The sequence below is a fragment of the Sus scrofa genome, chromosome 9 (genome assembly GCF_054392235.1).
Source record: "Sus scrofa isolate SSC_HxYL_T2T_F1_AM1 chromosome 9, Sscrofa_HxYL_maternal_Yorkshire_Landrace_v2.0, whole genome shotgun sequence".
Lineage (NCBI taxonomy): Eukaryota > Metazoa > Chordata > Mammalia > Artiodactyla > Suidae > Sus > Sus scrofa.
Window position 1 is genome coordinate 10,704,836 of NC_139391.1, and position 20,479 is coordinate 10,725,314.

Genomic DNA, 20,479 nt, shown 5'->3' on the forward strand with positions numbered 1-20,479 from the left:
TGGTACTTAAGAATTAAAGCAGATGAAAATGCAGAAAATGGTGAAAAGTTAATGGGCTTAAACTATCTAGTTAATAGACTAAAGTGATATTAGTAACATACTAATGTGGGAAATGTCTTAAGTTTTTTCTTAGTATTTTCCCATGTAACCTCAAAAAGAATGTTAGTATTTCTGCTGATTTTATCTCTTGCCCATACTTTTTCCACATAGACATTCTGCTATTTATCCTTATAATTTCATATTTAAGGAACTTCAATTTATTTTTTATGTGTACTTTTAGCTATTGGTATAATGCACAGTCTTTTTTTGGTATTTCACGTATATATATTCATTTTAGAGGAACTAGGAAATGAAGATGAATGTTAGGGGGCAAGACCTATACTCCCAACTCTTAGAGATAACCATTGTTAACATTTTAGTATGTAATCATGTATAATTTTTTTTTTTCTTTTTAGTGTCGCACCTGCGGCATGTGGAAGTTCCCAGGTTAGGGATCAAATTGGAGTTTCAGCTGCCATCCTACGCCACAGCAATGCCAGATTTGAGCTGTGTTTGTGACCAACACCACAGCTCGTGGCAACGCCAGATCCATAACCCACTGAGCGAGGCCAGGGATCGTACCCACATCCTCATGGATACTAGTTGGGTTCATTACCATCGAGCCACAGCAGGAGCTCCTATAATTTTTGACTCTTACAATATATGTATTCTATGAATGAGAGTATAATTAAAGTATTCTTATATGAAGTAATTTTTTAAATACTCATCAAGAAATATTTAATGTTTTCTTTGGACAGAAGGTTGGTCAGATGACTTCTAAGATCTTTTCAAATAGGTCTAAGATTTTTTTTGATCACCTGGAAACATGTTACTTTGTGGCAGAATTTACATCCATTTCCCTGACATCCTGGTAAAACCTTTCTGTGATTTTTCAGTAAAAGGACAGTTTTTATCTTTTAAATGCATACAAATTTCATATATTTACTGACTTCAATTTAGGGGGAAAAGACTATTCAGACGGTGCCAACAGGAGCAAAGCCAGCTATTATCACTGCTACAAGACCCATCACCAAAATGATTGTAACTCAGCCAAAAGGAATAGGTTCCACAGTTCAACCAGCAGCTAAAATCATCCCAACAAAAATTGTTTATGGGCAGCAAGGGAAAACACAGGTATGCCAAGATATGATTTTTCTTGACTCTGGTGTATTTCAAATTCCTAAAATTCCAAGGTAGAAATTTAAAAAAAAATTTTTTTATTATAGTTGATTTAAAGTGTTCAGTCAATTTCTGCCATACAGCAAAGTGACCCAGTTATGCATTTATATACATTCTTTTTTTTCACATTATCCTCCATCATATTCCATCATAAGTGAGTAGATATATTTGAATGAAAAGATGAGTAATATTTAAAGAATCAGATTGTTGAAAGTTATGACAATGTGTGTAATCATCTATTTTCAAAACCTATGTTTCTCTTTTCATTACTTTTTAAAAATATCTAAATATTTGTGTCTTATGAGCAAAGATTAGAGAAAAGAATTCCCTTGGAATAAAATTTGCAAGTTTGCTGAAGGTATATAATATGAGAAGTAGATGGTTGAGGGTGGATGGTAATTATTCATAAATTCCTTAAGAGAAGTATTTATTTTTTATTTTTTTATTTTTCAGGACCACACCTGTGCCACATGGAAGTTCCCAGGCTAGAGGTCGAATCGGAACTGCAGCTGCCAGCCACAGCCATGGACAGCCACAGCACGTGGAATCTGAGTCACATCTGTAGCCCTGCACCACAGCTCATGGCAATGCTGGATCCTTAACCCACCGAGTGAGGCCAGGAATTGAACCCGCAGCCTCTTGGACACTGTTGGGTTCATTACTGTCATGCCACAGTGGGGACTCACAAAAAGTATTTATTTTTTATAAGCTTATGTGGCCTTTGAAAACATTTTGCATATTTACTTATAATTTTTTTTTTTTTTTTTTTTTTTTTTTTTAGGGCTACACCTGCAGCATATGGAAGTTCTCAGGCTAGGGGTCGAATCAGAGCTACAGCTGCCAGCCTACTCCACAGCCACAGCAATGCCAGATCCGAGCCACATCTGCGACCTACACCACAGCTCATGGCAATACCGGATCCTTAACCCACTGAGCAAGGCTAGGGATTGAACCTGCAACTCCATGGTTCCTAGTCGGATTGGTTTCCACTGAGCCATGACAGGAGCTCCTACTTATAAAATTTAATTTATTTGAAACCTAAATAATGGTGAAGCTAGAGATCAGTTCATTTTTCAACCAGTAGACAATAAGGGAGCTTTTTTGGAAATTTGCCAGGGAAACTGAGGCTCAGGATTTAATCCATGTTGTTAGGCTACTGTGTATCTTGCAGGTACTTTACTTTTCCAGGAATATCAAAGGAAACAGTGTCAGCTTTGGTGGAGAAATTCTATCCAAGAGTTTTTGTAAAACATACTAATTTACCTATAAACTAGTAATTTGCCTTTAGATTCAGTTCCTTCAATATTATAGCCAAATAGTCTACATATTAAAACAATAAGCTTTGGGTTTATAAATAAATTCATATTGCTTTTAAATTTCAAGTGTAACATTTCATTTGCTTCATCATCCATGTCATAGTATAACCCATGTCTTTATTCTTGAATTTTTGGAAATGGGTTATTTAGTAGAGTCTGTAAAGGTTTGGAATCTTATATATGGGAGAAATAAAAATTAATTGTGGTGAGGTAACATTTTTATTCTATGTTGCTAATTGAAGTTAACTCTAGAGTCTAGGTTTTAAAGTGGAATGGTTCAGTCTAAAACTTTTCTCCCATTTCACTTACTTTAGTGTCTGTGGTTTTGACCTTTGCCAGGAGTTGATCTGTCACTTGTTCCATATTTGCTCCTCACTGCTACTCTGGGGTTTTCATCAACGATGACTTACGTCCTAAGCAAATTTACTTTGTGCAGATGTGTCAATTAGTAATATCATTTGGTTGCTAAAGAAAAGAAACCTGAAGAACAGTGGCTTAAACAAATTAGGGTTTTATCTTTATATGTCTTTGTGTTTTGCCCTCCTTAGCTTGTGGCTGTCATTCTGCTGTATAGCCTACAGATTAAAAAATGACTCCCGAAGTCATTATAAACAAGAAAAAACAGGGGCAAAGGCTCTCGTCAGGCTCATAGCTGTTGCAATCTAGCATGCACCATTTAAAATGTTGAATGTGGCCACTATAATTTGTTCATAGATTGAATAGCCGTTGATGAACATTGCTGTGCCCAAAGCATAATAAATGTACAGAATACTGTTTTCCATATCAGGAAAATATTTGTTTATGATCTAGAAGTTAGTGTATTTCTGCTTGTCTTCTAGGTTCTTATTAAACCCAAACCTGTGACGTTTCAAGCCACAGTTGTTAGTGAACAAACACGGCAGTTGGTCACAGAAACATTACAGCAAGCATCCAGGGTGGCAGAAGCTGGTAATTCATCTATTCAGGAGGGAAAAGAAGAACCGCAGACTTTTACAGATAGTAGTTCCTCTTCTACGGAGTCCTCCCACAGTTCCCAAGGTAAGAGCCACTGTACCTCTGACTTGTGTAATTACTGCTGACGCAGCACCCTAGTTCCAAAATAGCTGCGTCTAAGGATCTCAAACAAACGTGTATGCTCTTTTAATATTATTAAAATGATTTGTCAGTTCTTTAAACTTTATCGTCTTATATTATTCATATGTAATCAGTGAGCCAAAGTTTTGTTTTTGATAAGGCTTACCATTCCTTCCTACCTGGCATATGTTCGTCAAATAATTGGTAAACTTTAGATGATGGTTTTGGCAGGTAGGTATTATCAAACTGGATAGAGCTGTGATTCCTTCTGTTTGTGTTGAGTAAATAGGAGAAATATGCCAGAAAGTGTCTATACCTTTTAAATTGTTGGTTGCTGAACCTTTCTGAGAAAGGATAAAGGTGGCCAGAGGTGGGGGTTATAAGTGGGCTTTAAGTAGATTGACCATACATTACACTTTGCATGGGACAAGTCCTAGTTTATTTCTGTTCTAGAATTATTATTAATAACATTCTCTTTCACTCTCAAAGATGATAATTGTATGGTTGTCCTAATTATAAGGAAGGCCCTATGAAGCTAGACTCCATAGTTGGGAAACTCTTATCCGCAGCGCTATTTTAATTATGTTGTTCTTCTAGGAAATTGCTTGACATAAACTCATGATCATAAGCTTTGAGAGCTTCCACAAATCTAGTACACATATCTATCTGTTACCTTAACCACCCATATTGGCAGGTGGTACATTTATGCCTGAGCTGATAGGCTCTGATACATTCAAGCAAAGCTGTGTCTCTTCTCTTGATCATTCCACACTCACTCCATTTCCTCTCCTCTCATCTTCGCATAAATCTCTTTGGAATGCTTTCTTAATACTTTCACTTTTCTAATATAGATTCTTCATGCTGTGTCGGCATTTTTATTATTTTTACTTTCCAGTGGAATCTTCCTGGATTAGTCTTACTAATGTTTCAATTGCTGATTATTCCATTAATTCAATTTGACAATTATTTATTAGTTTATATTATGTGCTAAGCATTGTGCTAAACCCTACAAAGGTTAAATAAAATATAGTTCTTGCCCTCGAGGAGCTTAAAATCTGGGATAGGAGATTTAAAAAGAGTACAGGAGTTCTCTTGTGGCACAGAGGTTAAGGGCTTGGCATTACCACTGCAGTGGCACAAGTTTCTGCTCTGGTGCAGGTTTGCTCCCTGGCCTGGGAACTTCCACATGCCACAGGTATGGCCAAAAAAAAAAAGAAAATACACCTACAATTCCAGTATAAGAATTTATCAGAACATATTTTTGACAGACAAAAAAAAAAAAACACCAAAAGTTGAATGAGGAGAGGACGAGAAAGCTTCATGAAGGAGGTAGCATTTGAAATGGTCTTTGAAAACTGATCAATTAAAAATAAAATATCAGAGTTCCCACTGTGGATCAGTGGGTTAAGAACCCAACTAGTTTCCATGAGGATGTGTAAAATGTCGCAGTTCCCACTGGCCTTGCTCAGTGGGTTAAGGATGTGACATTGCTGCAAGATGCGGCCTAGCTCATAGATTTGACTCAGATCTAGTGTTGCTGTGGCTGTGGCATAGGCCGGCAATTACAGCTCCAAATTGACCCCTTGCCTGGGAACTTCCATATGCTGCAGGTGCAGCCCTAAAAATAAATAAATAAATAAAGTTGATTTTAACAATATGGTACTCATTTTAGAAAATGGAGTTTTCTTCAGCATATTATCAATAATAGTAATATTTTCTGAATCAGTTTGCTAAGATTTAATTTATTCTATACTGGTTTTGAGTTAGTTTATATCTAGTTACAGTGGAGTGATGCTTATTCTCTTAATTATTCCTTTTAGACTTGCTGATTTGATCTGTATAGATTCCATTATTAGTTTAGCACATCAGATGCTTTTTTTCATCTTTTAAGTCTGCAGTTATTTGAATAATACCAGCCTTTTTACCCCTTGAGAAATATTTTTGTAGAGGGCAGGTAAAGTGTTTATTAGTTTATGAATTGGTGCTAAAACGGGGACCTGAACTAGATGTCTATATATACATCATCTCAGGTTATTTTTTCAAATTGCTAATCTCTTCTTAAGGGAGCTATGAGCCAGTCATTTCTTCCCTAATGTGCCATTTCATGAGTGAGCCTTCAGTTTTCATTTCAAGAATGGGACAAGTTTGTCTATTTTTGAAGTGATTGAGTATAAGGTTTTGTGCTCTTTGATCTGTTAACTCTATATGGCATCATTTATTTTTATTTTTGTTATTTATGTTTCATTGTATATTACTTCTTTCTAAAATATTCTGTAATACAGAAATTCAAAGTAGGTATATCTAGTATAGTTGACTATAAAGCCAGTTTTTTATAATCTGCATTTGCTCCTCACCCCGTATCCTTATATAGCTCCTTAGTACATTCTCACAAAGACAAGGGGCTGGGACTATATATGCTATGATTTAAGAGAAAAGGATAAAGGTTTTGATCAGTCTAAGACTCATTCTTGGTTTTCAAAGTATATGGGGGTCATACTCACTGGGAGTATAAGCACTATATGGCCGCCCATTTTTCTTTGTATTGCTTTTGCAGTTTTTGGCCTTCCTCTTTTTAGTAATTTTTATTTTAGTGTAATTTCAAACTTACAAAGATATTTCAGGAAGAATAAATAGAACTCCTGTGTATATTTTTTACCTAGATTCATCAGTTGTTTATATTTTGCCCTATTTATATTGTTTTGATTCTTCTGCCCTCCCTTCCTCTGTGTTTATAATTTTTAAATTTCTTAACCATTTGAGAGCAAGTTGTAGATATCTTGTCTGTATCTCTGAATATTTATATTTATAGGTTTATGTTTCTTAAAGGTTAGTCTCTTCATAACTAAAATACGATTATCAAAATCAAGACGTATGAGGTTATAGAATTATAACTTCTATAATCTACAGTTTATTCACATGCCATCAACTGTCCAATCATGTACTTTGTAGTTTTACCAGCCCCCCAGTCCACAATCCAAATCAGGATCCTGCATTGTATTTAGTTATATTTAATTGTCATGGCTGTTAATTTTCTTTAAATATGGATAATCCTTCAGCCTTTCTTAGTGTTTCTTGACCTTGACATTTTTGAAGGAAATCTGTCAGTTACTTTGTAGAATAGTCTTCAATTTGGTATCATCTGATATTTCTTTGTCATTGGATTCAGCAAAAACTCCATAGATGTGATGTATCTCTCCTTAGCTTTATCTTTTCAAGAGACAGTTGATGACAGTTTGTCCCAATATTGATGATGTTAATGTGGTTTTTGGGGGTTTTTTTCTTTGTTCGTTTGGTCTTTTTGTCCTTTTAGGGCCACACCTGCGGCATATGGAGGTTCCCAGGCTAGGGGTCTAATCAGAGCTGTAGCCACTGGCCTATGCCAGAGCCACAGCCATTCAGGACCTGAGCCGTTTCTGCAACCTATGCAACAGCTCACAGCAGCACCGGATCCTGAACCCACTGAAGCGAGGCCAGGGATCGAACCCGAAACCTCATGGTTCCTAGTCGGATTCATTTCTGCTGAGCCACGACGGGAATGCCCTATTGTTTTTTGGGTTTTGGTTTTTTGGGGTTTTTTGTCTTTTTGTCCTTTCAGGGGGATGATGTTAATGTTGCTCTCTTGGTTAATTAAGGTGATGTCTTCCTGGTGTTTTGCATTATGAAGTTACCATATTTCCCTTTGAGATTAATAGTAATTTGTGGGGAAATACTTTGAGATCATATAAATATCATGTTCCTCATCAAACGTTTATCTACTAATGTTAGCATCTGTTGATGATTTTCTGAAGTCCATTATTCATTATATAGTTGATAGTTAGCATTCTGCTGTAAAAATGAATCAGCTTTTCCTGACTTTATATCCTTTTTCTGTTGACTTCTTTATACAAGTCTTAGAATAAAGACATCTTTTATGCCAGTGGATTTCTTGATTCTACTTGTGGTTTCTAAACTTTCCCCACCATTCCCCACCTGCAAGGAGGAGCAGTTTAGGCGTTGAATCTTATTTCTGAACTCTGTTCTTATAGGCTAGAACAGAGACTGTCATTTTCACCTTATTGGGGCTTTTTCCTTGATCACCCTTGGAGGGTTCATCACTCTTGCCGTACTATGCTTCCATAATTGCTTTGTTCTACCAGCTATTTTACCATTGATCATTTTATTTTGTACTTTTTTTGTTTAATGTAATTATTTTCTTTTCTACTAGGCTACTAACTAATTAAAGGCAAGGATCATATTCATCTCTGTATATTCAATATTTAGCAGAGTGGTTTGCTGGCTCTAAATAGGCACCCGTAAAAGTTTCACTGAATAAAAAAACCAGCAGAACAGCAGTCCTACAAACTGTGGCACAGGATTAAGCTTCAGCCTTATAAACTCATTTTTGTTGCCTGAGTCCAAAACATTTTTTTCCTTTCTGGGGTTTCCCCTAACCCTGTGGGTGGGCCTTTTGAGTGGTATACACCTGAAGTACTTTTATGTGTTGACAGATAGCTAGATGACCAACCCTAATGCGTCAAGGCCATACTTGCCCAGGTCACTTACTGAGATTGAGCCATATGCCTTCCACCGTTCCTGAGCTTTCCTTCCTAATTGGATCTTCTTTTTTCCCTTTCTCTTTAAAGAAAGAAAAATATTAAAGGTTTCTTTATTTATATTCTCTTTATTTCCAGAAGGTTTTAAGGTAGATTAGCTAGAATATAAGATTATGTGAAGTAGGAGTTCCTATTGTGGCGCAGTGGTTAACGAATCCGACTAGGAACCATGAGGTTGCGGGTTTGATCCCTGGCCTCGCTCAGTGGGTTAAGGATCCAGTGTTGCCATGAGCTGTGGTGTGGGTTGCAGATGCTGCTCGGATCCTGCGTTGCTGTGGCTCTGGCATGGGCCAGCAGCTACAGCTCCGATTCGACCCCTGGCCTGGGAACTTCCATGTGCTGCGGGAGCAGCCCTAGAAAAGGCAAAAAGACACACACACACACACAAAGGTTATGTGTAGTAAAATGGAAGAGAAAAAGGAGACAAAACCAAGGGTAGAGATTTAAGGTGGAACAAGGCAAGAGGCAAATACAGAAATGTGTCCTGTAAACACATTGCTTTAAGTAGGCCACAACTTGGTTTCTGGGCTGATTTTTCCGGAAGCTTCGCGATCTTGGTAGGTCATGGTGAGGGTGAGGAATAAATCCAGGTTAAGCAAAACATAACTTATGGCAGAGCTTTCCAGAGCCGTAATATGCTAATATATAAACTATAAAAGATGAAAGGGGGACTATATAATGTCAAATGTCCCCAACTCTTTTGATGATGGAGCCTTTCTTTTGCAGAGCATCTTGAAGAACTAATGTTCTCTGGAACATTTGGGCAAAGCTGTAGAAACAGTTAAATACTGTGAAGGCCTCGGGCTTTATGGCAATACTTGAGGAGGAAAGTACATATTTCATAGAATGAATGTTTATATCCCTTCTTGGGTTTAGTTTAGAAGAGATGGTTTAGATGCATAAGGCATCTGGGGATCATTTTATATGAAGCATGGTAGGTAGAGACAGGGCAGTTATCACGGAGAAGAGAAGATGAAGATTGGGTTGGGTTGTGGGGACCCAGGAACTGGTATTATCTTGAGGACGATGAGGTGGAAGAGGGAAGTTTGAAGATTTTAGCATAGGATTGATAACAGTATTAAACATACTTTTAGATTTTTTTCTAGCTGAGAGGTCTTAGGATTCTGTGAAAGTGTGATAGGGACTTTTTATAGTGAAGCCATGGGAGACATTCTTCCCTAGAGATGCCTTGCATCTGTCTTTTGATACAGCAGCACAGTATGTATCTCTCGTACCTAACCTGTAATACTTATTAGATGCCCAGTTAATATTTGTTAAATGACCTGTGGGGAAAGGTATCCAAGGATCAGAAGGCCACTGGCCTCAAGAGAGAGGGAAGTCTAAAAGGATGCACCCTGTGTCATCAAATGAAACTGAAATCAGGTCTCAGTTATTGCAGTCTGACCCCAGTTCCAGACTTGGTAAGCGGTAGATTTATCTAGTCTTAGCCTGAGCCAAAAGTAGAGGGGAAAATTGCTCAAGGAATGTTTTTTCACATTTAAGTTCACACTCTGATTCTGTGTCGCAGCTGTTAGGGTTGGTGCATTGATGCTCGGTAATGTCAGCTGTGCTTTCTGAATCTAGGCAGAAGGAAGAGAGCTCCCCCCCCCCCAGTCCCTGTGGGAAGGTGCTGCTTGGCATGATGTCTCTGACAGATGCTTCCTTGTGGAAATTGTTGTCCATTTCCAGTGTCATTCTACCTTACCTCTCTACCATGCAGTTTTTGCTTTCTTCTGGATATTCAGAGTATGTATTTTACAGAGTTCGGTTGCACAGTCATTCTTTGCCTCCAGGTCCTCTCACCTAATTAACGGATACTAGTGGCATCATGAGAGAGTCTTAAAATTGAGAACTTAGTTTATGTAAAAACAATGATTTCCTAATATAGTCAATTATCTTAAGTTTAAACTCTATTGTCTACTTAGAATGAGTAAAGAAAAATCGTCATATGCCTCATGTGGCATTCGATGTTGCAGGATAGTGTCCTTCAATTATCTAGATTTTTTTGGAAGTTTAATGGAAATTATACTTTCCTGGTGTGGCTTATATTCTACTTAGTGTTTGGAGGGTGGGATGGGAAGCAGAAATATAATTTGTTAATGGTAAATAAAACTCCAGGTGTTTTGTATAGTGATTTTGTTTTCTTTGGGAAGACAGTTTTTGTTGTTGTTTGTTTCTTTGAAGAGTCATTCTCCCTTGCTTCAACATTTTGGACAACTTTGTAATTTTCAAAAATATAAAAGTTCATAGAAGGTTGAACTTTAGTTGTATTTAATCTTGGTTTGTAGACTCCATGAATTCTTTTCTGTGTGATGCTTTCACTGACCATTCCAATTTAAAGCAGTGTTTTTTTGGTGTGGGCTTTTTTTTTTTTTTTTTTTTTTTTTTTTTTTTTTAGGGCCACACCCGTGGCATATATGGAGGTTCCAAGGTAGGGGTTGAAATCAGAGCTGCAGCTGCCGCCCCACACCACAGCAATGCCAGATCCAAGCTGTGTCTGTAACCTACCCCACGGCTCATGGCAACGCCAGATCCTTAACCCACTGAGCAAGGCCAGGGATTGAAACTGAGTATTCATGGATGCTAGTCAGAGTCGTTTCAGCAGAGCCATGATGGGAACTCTTTCAAAGCAGTCATTCTCTTTCTGTATAGTTTTCCTATTTGCCCTAATCATTTGATTTTATCCCCAAATATAAAGCTATATGTATATCTTTATTTTATGTCTCCTCCATTATACCCTAAACTTGGGAGTAGGAAGCATGCTTTTATATCCTGCATAATTTCCTGTGTGGTATCTTGGACCAAGGAGTTTAGGAACTTAACAGTAGTTGGTACAACCTACTTATTGTGTAGATGGAAAACTCAGTAAAGAATTTGTTGATTGATTTGATATGTATTAGGTATTTATATGCATGTTTGTATAACGTGAATATAATAAGCCTTGAGTTAGAGCTGTAATTTATTTTGAAACTAACAATAAGTCTTTAATTGAGAACTTTCAGGTCACAGACAGAACAGGAACAACAAAAATGATTACATTTCTATTGTCTTTCGTAGTCTATAAAGCTCTCTTATATATATCATTTCATTATTATAATCTTTAGAAATCCTGTGAGATAGAGCAGTAATTTTATTGTTGCCATCTTAGAAATCGTGATACTAAGACCCAAAGAATCACCTTGCTGGGACGGTAACCTAAGACTTTGAATTCCAAATGTTATACGTGTCCTGTTACATCATGCTTCTTCTACTTAATTTATCTATTCTTGGTGTCAGCAAACAGGATTTCCTTTTAGTAATCCATTCATCCAATAAGTGTTGACTGAATGCGAAGGTTGTGATACAGAACACATTTTCAGGTGCACTGGGGAAAATAAGACTCCCACAACATTATGTTCTAACTAGACACAGACATCACCCACCTGTGCACATGCACACGTATTTATTATGGCAGTTATACCATTGCATTGTAATTTGTTTCTTTCCCATGTCTGTCTCCCCAACTAGATTGTGTGCTTCTGAGCATCCTCTGATTATTCCGTGAGCTCCTTTATGTCCTCGGTGCCAAATGTAGATTCTAGCACAGAGGTGCCCTGTCTGTTGAATCAGTGAATGAGTGGCTACATCCATACGGACATGAAAGACATTACACCCTCTGGGGGCTTACAGTCTTCTTGGGGAGATAAAGCATGAAGTTTATAGTAAAACAAAGATTAAAAAAAAAAATTGCTTTTTTTTAAGAGAAACTTTGTTTATAGGGTTTTTTTTTTTTAACTAATATAAAACAGATTCCCAGCCTGTAGTTCATGTAATTGCTTCCCGGCGTCAGGATTGGTCAGAACATGAGATTGCAATGGAGACTAGCCCCACCATAATTTATCAGGATGTATCCAGTGAATCACAATCAGCTACTTCAACAATCAAAGCTCTGTTAGAACTCCAACAGACAACAGGTATGAATTCACATGCTCAACTGAATGAAGCATGTTTTCTCTAGAGATGGGTTGTGCTAAAATACTACTACTGTTCTATTTTCTTTGTTATTATTTGAGCACATTTCCCCCCTCTGGACTTGTCTATAATCGTTGGTGCAGTCTGTTTACTTATCAGTTCGCTGAGATGTTCACAGGAGTACTAAAGAAGAGATAGACCATAATGAAAAAGCCGGAAAAAAATGGCAGAGCTCTTTCTTCTCTGTCTCCTGCTTAAAATGGACAATCCTTTTGCCTCTTGTCACCAGAAAGGAGTAGGTCTGTCTATCCTGGACACAAGGATAGATGCAGTACAGTTGCTGGTTCTATTCGAGACTAGGAGATGGCCGATTGAAGTGTCCCTACCATCTTCCTTGGTATTAGTTTTGTGGTTATAAAACACCATTAATGACCTTGCTGGCATTCTAATTTGTTTTGCGGTTATAAAACACCATTAATGACCTTGCTGGCATTCTAATTTGTTTTTTTTTTTTTAATCATCATACTTCTTTGTATAATTTAACAACTTGAGCTTCCTTGTAAAGCTATCCTCATTTAGCAAGATCCAATCATAACAAGATACTGAGTTACTAAATATCTTTGATAAACTCTAGGCAAAACTGTGTTGGTTGTACTGACTTTTCTATTATAATAGGTCAAATATTGTCGGAGTATTTGAGGCCCTTAGTGATGATATCACCCAGCCCTTTCATTTTTATGGATAAACCAAGATCTAGAGGTTACCCAGTTGATTAGTGGCAAAGTGAAATTTCAAGTGTCTTAATTCCTAATTCAGTGTCCTCTCTACTTGTGGGATGACTTTTGTATTCCTTTGGTTTTGTTTTGCTTTCTTTGTTTAAATGATGATCTTGATTTGTCACATCATATGCTTGATGAGAATAACCTGAGTGATCATTCAGTGGACTTTATTACTGGTTACCATTTGTTGTAACATCCACTCTGCACGACCCAAAGAATACTAGCATTTGGTTAATCTTTCTATTGGTATTATTTTTGGCCTTAGGCATTTCCTTAGGCTCCTTGTCTTTACATACTCAGCTATTTCCATTAATGCCTATAGAAAGTGGAAACCCAATGATTTTGTAGAAAAAGTGCTAAGATAGAAAGTAGTTCTGTCCGTGGAAACTGTTCTTGATTCCAGACCATTCCATAGACATTTTTTGCAGTAAAACAGAGGCCCTATTTCCCTAGCACTGAAAATTTTTATTCTTTAGGAGTCATTGAAAATATCATAACATTTCTTTGGAGATTTTCTTGAATTTTTAGTAGATCAAATTAAACTGGTCACTATCCTGGGTAAGTGTGCCCTGGAGCAAATCATGCTGTGTACTGCTTACTCACCCTTTGTTTTCAGGTTGGTGAACTCAAGAATACCAGGGACTACCTTGAAGAAGGGTGAAGGAAATGTTCTAAGGGGAGTATGTACAAGGAATCCTACGCAGTTGTTTAGCCTAGTGATTATAGGGGGAGGATTTTAGTCTGATTGCATGTGAGTGTTTGGTAGGCTGCTGGGTATGGTTGCACAGGTTGTGTACTCCACAGCCATACATAGCAGTCTGCCCTTTTCTTTTTAACTCACTGACTCCTTAGTCACTGCCCATGTGGCACCCCAGAGGTCTTGTTCATTATTCCCATGGACAACTCTGGTTTTAGTACTCGTTTGTAATAAAAGTTCATTTTTCCCCTGACTTTTTTATGCAGTAAAGGAAAAATTGGAATCTAAACCAAGACAACCCACTATTGACTTGAGTCAAATGGCAGTGCCTATTCAGATGACCCAGGAAAAGAGACATTCTCCTGAGAGTCCTTCAATTGCTGTGGTAGAGTCAGAACTAGTTGCTGAATACATCACTACTGGTAGGTGTTCTCTTAAAAAGTAGTAAATGGTAGGAGAGCTGCCTTTCTGAACTTCATGGGATGGTTGTTTGGGGAGAATATATTTTTTAAATTTCTAGATCTCTTCCAATTTGCTCTGAGAGCAAATTCACATTGTCCTTGGGATTTACGCTGTCCTTAATGACTAGGGGGAAAAATGATTAGGTTGTTACAAAGTTTGGAGTTCCCTTCGTGGCTCAGCGGTTAACGAACCCGACTAGGATCCATGAGGATGCGAGTTTAATCCCTGGCCTTGCTCAGTGGGTTAAGGATCCGGTGTTGCCGTGAGCTGTGGTGTAGGTCACAGATGTGGCTTGGATCCTGTATTGCTGCGGCTCTGGCGTAGGCCAGCAGCTGTAGCTCCGATTGGACCCCTAGCCTGGGAACTTCCATGTGCCGCAGGTGCGGCCCTAAAAAGCAGGAAAAAAAAAAAAAAGTTTGCAGGTAATGTAAAATCTCAAATTGGCCGTAAATAATGTCTGTGAACATAGGGCAATAGTTGTAGTGAGAGGATAGAATATCTTTTAAATAAGAATAAATATTTATATGCATTTGGATTTTTTAGCTTAGGGACGTGGGTCAAGGGAGAAAGGAGGTATAAAATCCAACCCTTTTTTATTTAAAGAGAAAAAATGTGGAAAACTTGAAATCCTTGTAAATACTTAGGAGTTCTCTTGGAAAGCACATTAGGTGTTTGTTTAAAATGTGGTCTGGCAGCAAAACTACTGAGATTTTTGGGTGGCATATATAGAGAACTGGAGCAGGAAGGATAATAGATTCTTTCTCTCATACGATGGTGAGACCACACCTGGAACACTGCTTTCTGTTTTGGACACTTCATTACCTTGAGATTTGAAATAGTTCAGAGAGTAGTAATGTGAGTAATTAGGAGAGATGACTTACGAGGCAATATGTAAAGAACACCTGTCTTAAATTTTCTTAAGCAGTGATTAAAACAGAACATAAAGTTACCGATATTTGAAGGATGTAAATACCAACGTGGAACAGAATTCTTTGGCATCATTTTAGGAGATATTAAGACCAATGGGTTAAAATTGCTGAAAGGGAAAATCGAATTAAAGATTATGGAAAGCCATCTAGTGTCTTTCTTTAGAAATATTAACAAAAAGGAGAGGGCAGCATGTTGGGGAAATTAATAATAACCTCTGGGGATTAGATTATCAAACAGTAACTAGATGAAAAGACCTGTGATTTCTTCCCTTACTTATCCTTTTCAGAACGCACTGATGAGGGAACAGAGGTTGCTTTTCCCCTTCTAGGTAAGTGGCGTGCATCCATTTGTAGTATAACTGAAGGTAAAAGATGATCCTTTGGGGGGGGACCACTTAAATGGATGCGCTCTACTCTGATCTGGTAGAGGAAAGGTAAGCTCTACTCAGTGAAAGGGAGAGAGACTTTCCTTTTGCAGAATAGTAGGATTCTTTCTCATAAGTGAGCACTTTGACACTGGAAAAAATAAAAGTTGTTTAAAGAAGTAAGTGACTGTTTTATGGTGTTTATATGGCCCAGTTAAGGTCTTAAGGTCACTTCAACTGTTTTCCAAATGTTGACTCTGTGACTTCTTTCATTAATATCTTCCCATCGTATCCTCAGCCACACTGAGTGTTTTCTTTGACTTCAAAGCCAGGTTCCTGGCCCTGGCCTCTCGTATTATCCTGCAGTGGATATTATTTTTGTCTAACTTTCCTGCACTCTGGGGAATTACTATTAAGAGATTTATAGTATCTTGGAGTTCCCGTCGTGGTGCAACAGAAACAAATCTGACCAGGAACTATGAGGTTGTGGGTTCCATCCCTGGCCTCGCTCAGTGGGTTAAGGGTCCAGCGTTGCCATGAGCTGTGGTGTAGGTCGCAGACTCAGCTTGGATCTGGCGTTGCTGTGGCTGTGGTGTAGCTCTCAGTCGACCACTAGCCTGGGAACCTCCATGTGCCACGGGTGCAGCCCTAAAAAGCAAAAAAAAAAAAAAAAAGATTTATAGTATCTTGAATGAAGATTATTTTTAAATGATTTTAGTTGATCATCTATTAGATCCATTTCATTTCTTAATAAATTTAATGTAATAATTATGAAGATTAGTGTAGGTAGCAGAAATGCTCCATATAATCAGATAATGTCATCAGAAATTATGTTTATTATTTATTTTTCAAGTGTCATTCATTTCTGATGATGCCTTCATCAATAAAAAGCTTCATGGAATTCCCACTGTGGTGCAGTGGGTTAAGAATCTGGCTCAGGTCACTGCTGGTGCATGGGTTCAGTCCTCAGCCTGGTGCCATGGATTAAGGATCTGGCATTGCTTCAGCTCTGGCTTGGTTCATAGCTATGGCTCAGACTTGATCCCTGGCCCAGGAACTTCCATTTGTTGCATGTGTGGCCAAAAAAGAAAAAGAAAAAAAAAACTTCATGAGTTTACTTGCTTAATTTTAATAGTAGTATAATTTTTTTTTCTCTTATTTAGTCACACTGTAAATGATTTCAATACTTGTTTTAATATAAACCTGACTCCCTTTTCGTCAGTTTGAGCACATATGGAAGGTTTTATTAACTCATAATTTTTGCATATAAAGCATACTATGAAATACAGTAAGATACTGTAATACATTTATAAAAGATATCTCATATAATGTGTAAGCATATGTATAGCAATGATAGAAAAACTACTTATTGTGAATATAGATAGAATACGTTGTAAAAGAAAACTTGTTTATGTTTCACTGGATAGTTTTAAAGTTCTATACTTAGAATACATAAGTGGCGCTTTTACATTGATTTTGGTGGTGATCATCTTTGAGTTTTCTAAGTATGGGAACCACTACTACTTGAAATTGTAGATCAAGATAATATGAGAATTAGGAGTTCCTGTTGTGGCCCAGCAGGTTAAGGACCCAGCCAGTATCCATGAGGATGTGGGTTCGACCCCTGGCTTTGCTCCTGGGCTAAGGATCCGGCATTGCCACAAGCTGCAGCTTAGGTCACAGGTATGGCTCAGGTCTAGCGTTGCTGTGGCTGTGGCGTAGGCTGGCAGCTGCAACTCCAGTTAGACCCCTAGCCTGGAAATTTCCATATGCCACAGGTGAGGCAAAAAAAAAAAAAAAGAGGAAGAGAGAATTAAAACCATGGAGTATTGACAGAGTGTTAATAGTCTCAAAATCCTTAACTAATTTTGCAGATTTGTTTTACTCTGTTCTGATTCAGAAAGTTGGTTTCCCAGTAACCATGAACATGTTTAAAGCTCTGTAGGATAAGAAGTGGTGAGTGTTTCTAGTTTCAGAAGTTGAAATTGAGGCTGCTTAAAAATGATAGGTTGGTATCAACATAGATGTAGAAGTTTTACTTCTACATGTAAATGTAAATACAAATTATAGTGACTCCATGGGACCCTGAAGCAGGAGACTAGGAGGTGGAGTTGTTGGCTAAAGCATACTGATTCATTTGTGTCAGATGAGCTAAATTTGAGAAGATGAAAGAACGCTGACTTTTCTGTTATTTTGTTAACTTTATATTTTAGTACTTAATAATTGAAGGACCATTTTCAATCCATTACTTCATTTGGTCTTCTAAGAAATAAATTTGTATCTCAATAAAAAACCAAAAATAAAACAAGCAAAATAAAACCTCTAAATTTTAGAGGTTAGCGACAGAGTTTAAGTGACCTCTTCAAATTCACATAGCTGGTTGGTGGCAGAGTGGGACAGACTCCAGTTGTGATTCTTGGTGAAGTGTTCTTTTTGCACCATCATCTTGAACTCTGGTATCTTTAGGAACTGTGAGCCAGTGCCACTTTATATGAAGGAGCGCATGCTTCTGGGTTTTGTATTGCATTTGGAGCCGAGACCAAGACTTTAAAGAACGCGTATTGTCCCACTTCCCTGCAAGCTATTAGTCTGGCATTTGATTGCAGAAATGGATTGTTGTTTTGTTACTTTAAACGGGGTGAAGGTCATTGGAGAAAGAGTACAGCTCACAGGAGGGATATAACTTTAAAGGGTTTGTTCCTCCTTTGTGATGATATTTCACAGTGCTTCCAGTTACATTTCTCATCTCATCCTTATAATAGCTCTGTTATTCCCATTTTACAGATGAGGACACAGAGTCTCAGAGAAGATAAGTGACTTTCTCAGAGTCACACAGCTCATAAATGGGCAGACTCTGGTCTTCTGCCTCCTAGTACCACACTTTCTCTGTGACGCAATCTCACAGACATTTGTTTAAAATGACTACTGGTTACAGATGCTGTGGTGATTTCTGGAGAAATATCATCACCTCCTCTATTTTCAGTCAGCCATCGCTCCCAGCCCCAACAGCCCTCCCAGCCCCAGCGAACCCTGCTCCAGCATGTGGCTCAGTCACAGACCGCAACACAGACGTCCGTGGTGGTGAAGTCCATCCCAGCGTCTTCCCCCGGAGCAATCACCCACATTATGCAGCAGGTTGTATCTCTTCTCTTTCTTTCTGTCACTGCCTCCTTCCTGAAATGAGGTTCAGTTTACAGAGGGGAAACCACTGAGTCGAAGGGTGTTTGTGTGGTTCCTTCATCTGTGAAGGATGCAAGAAATGAACTGAGAGTCTTAACACGAGAAAGTAATTAAGAATTAGTGTTCTGGAGTTCCCGTCGTGGCGCAGTGGTTAACGAATCCGACTAGGAACCATGAGGTTGCGGGTTCGGTCCCTGCCCTTGCTCAGTGGGTTAACGATCCGGCGTTGCTGTGAGCTGTGGTGTAGGTTGCAGATGCAGCTTGGATCCCGCGTTGCTGTGGCTCTGGGGTAGGCCAGTGGCTGCAGCTCCGATTCGACCCCGAGCCTGGGAACCTCCATATGCTGCAGGAGCGGCCCAAAGAAATAGAAAAAAAAAAAAAAAAAGAAGAATTAGTGTTCTTGGGTCTTCTGTGAACTCTTAATATTTCAAAAGGGTGAGGCTGCCTAGATGAATCTATGGCATCGGAATTGGTCACTGTTTTTGTATGTTTTATTGTTAGGGAAGATTTATCACCAAGGTAAGATTTTCAAATGAAATAGAAGTTGGCTTGTTTAGCTGTTTGTTGCTGGGCTTTTCATTAGTTTTTATATTTTGCTGTTATAATGACTCCTCATGGGAACATTATGAATAAGGAGGTAAATAGATATTTGACTTCTTTTACTGAATGTGACCAGTTGAGAAAGAGACTCAATAGGAAGGATAGTGAGTTAATATAAAAACAGAAAATGTCCTACCAAGTATAATGGAGAAAAGGAAAAAAAAATATATCGATAAGTTGATTTTGCGTCAAAAACTGTACTTTGAGCTTTAAATACTTTTAACTTGTTTAATTCTTGCTATGATCCTGCAAAGTGGGTATAGCCCTCTTACAAATGAGGAAACCGATGCACATAAAAGTTGAGTACTTATTCTAGGTAGCAGAGCCAGGATTTAAATCCAAGGTATCCTGCCTCTATTATAAAGTAATATCGTAAATATCAGATTTAAGTATGACTGATCATTAGTAGCCATATAAATCATCATCATTCAACTGGCAGCAGTCGGCCCTAGTTGTAGACAAACTACCAGAAAGACAATGAAGAAATTGTTGAATTAAAAACTTGTATGTGTAAGGTCATTATGAAATAGGGGAGGATTTCAATTGAATCTCAAAGTTTTAAAGTTTAGAGTAGATGTGTGGCATTTGACAAGGCAGTGGGAAGAATAGGGTTGGGGTGGATCTTGCGTCACTAAGGAAGGCCACGTGGCCAGAGGTTTTGCTGGGTGTCAGAACTCAGCCTGGAGTCTGGCTCTCGTCTGACCATCCTGACCTTGACCTTTTTGAAAGACACCCAGAGAGGTCAGACTCCTGGCCCTGACCACATCACTCAAGATCACTGCCTCCTCCCAACACTACTATAATCGACACCAGGCCATCTCCCAGTCTAGTGACAGGAGCACTTTGGTCCCCTCCCAGTCTCCTTCCCTCCTGGGAGTCAGGTTTTGGGGGAGGCCTTGCCTGGTGGCCTGGAACCCGAGCAAAGGGCGAGGAGGGCTGGTGCAGAGAACTATTACACAGACCTCGGCGAAGCCGAACCGTGTGCCCCTCAAGCAGAGTGGCCCCTGCGGGGCTGGGATGGGCACGGCCCGCAGACAGCTCCTACCTGCTGGGCTGTGCTAGGTGGGCACTCAGCCAAAGTGGGCTTTGCTGAACCTCGGCTTTTCTCTGGACGCCTGCTCCTAGGTTGCTGCATCCTTCCTTTGGCGGGTGAACACCTCTGATGACCAGCCCCGAGAGCTGTGTCCTGAACCAGGGAGCCGTTTCTTTTTCTGGGTTGTGCTAGGCATGCCGGGCATCCTTATTCCTCTTGGCTCTAAGTTCTGGGCCCTCTAGGACTTTTCTTATTGAAGTGAGTTGGCCAGTTTTTGCAGTAC

General features: G+C 38.7%; 1 protein-coding gene across 50 annotated transcripts in view; it reads left to right on the forward strand.

Moving 5' to 3' along the window:
* The window catches only part of EMSY (EMSY transcriptional repressor, BRCA2 interacting), an 87,947-nt gene that overhangs the window by 59,129 nt on the left and 8,339 nt on the right, over window positions 1-20,479 (forward strand). For 14 of the 50 annotated variants that reach the window (XM_005667141.4, XM_084975282.1, XM_084975263.1 and 11 more), the window contains 6 exons: window positions 1,000-1,173; window positions 3,374-3,572; window positions 11,989-12,153; window positions 13,894-14,049; window positions 15,306-15,347; window positions 18,367-18,518. In XM_005667141.4, coding sequence (XP_005667198.1) covers window positions 1,000-1,173; window positions 3,374-3,572; window positions 11,989-12,153; window positions 13,894-14,049; window positions 15,306-15,347; window positions 18,367-18,518 — 888 coding nt within the window. The remainder of the gene's footprint in view (window positions 1-999; window positions 1,174-3,373; window positions 3,573-11,988; window positions 12,154-13,893; window positions 14,050-15,305; window positions 15,348-18,366; window positions 18,519-20,479) is intronic. The other 36 variants (XM_005667144.4, XM_084975287.1, XM_084975264.1 and 33 more) reach the window with 4 other exon arrangements.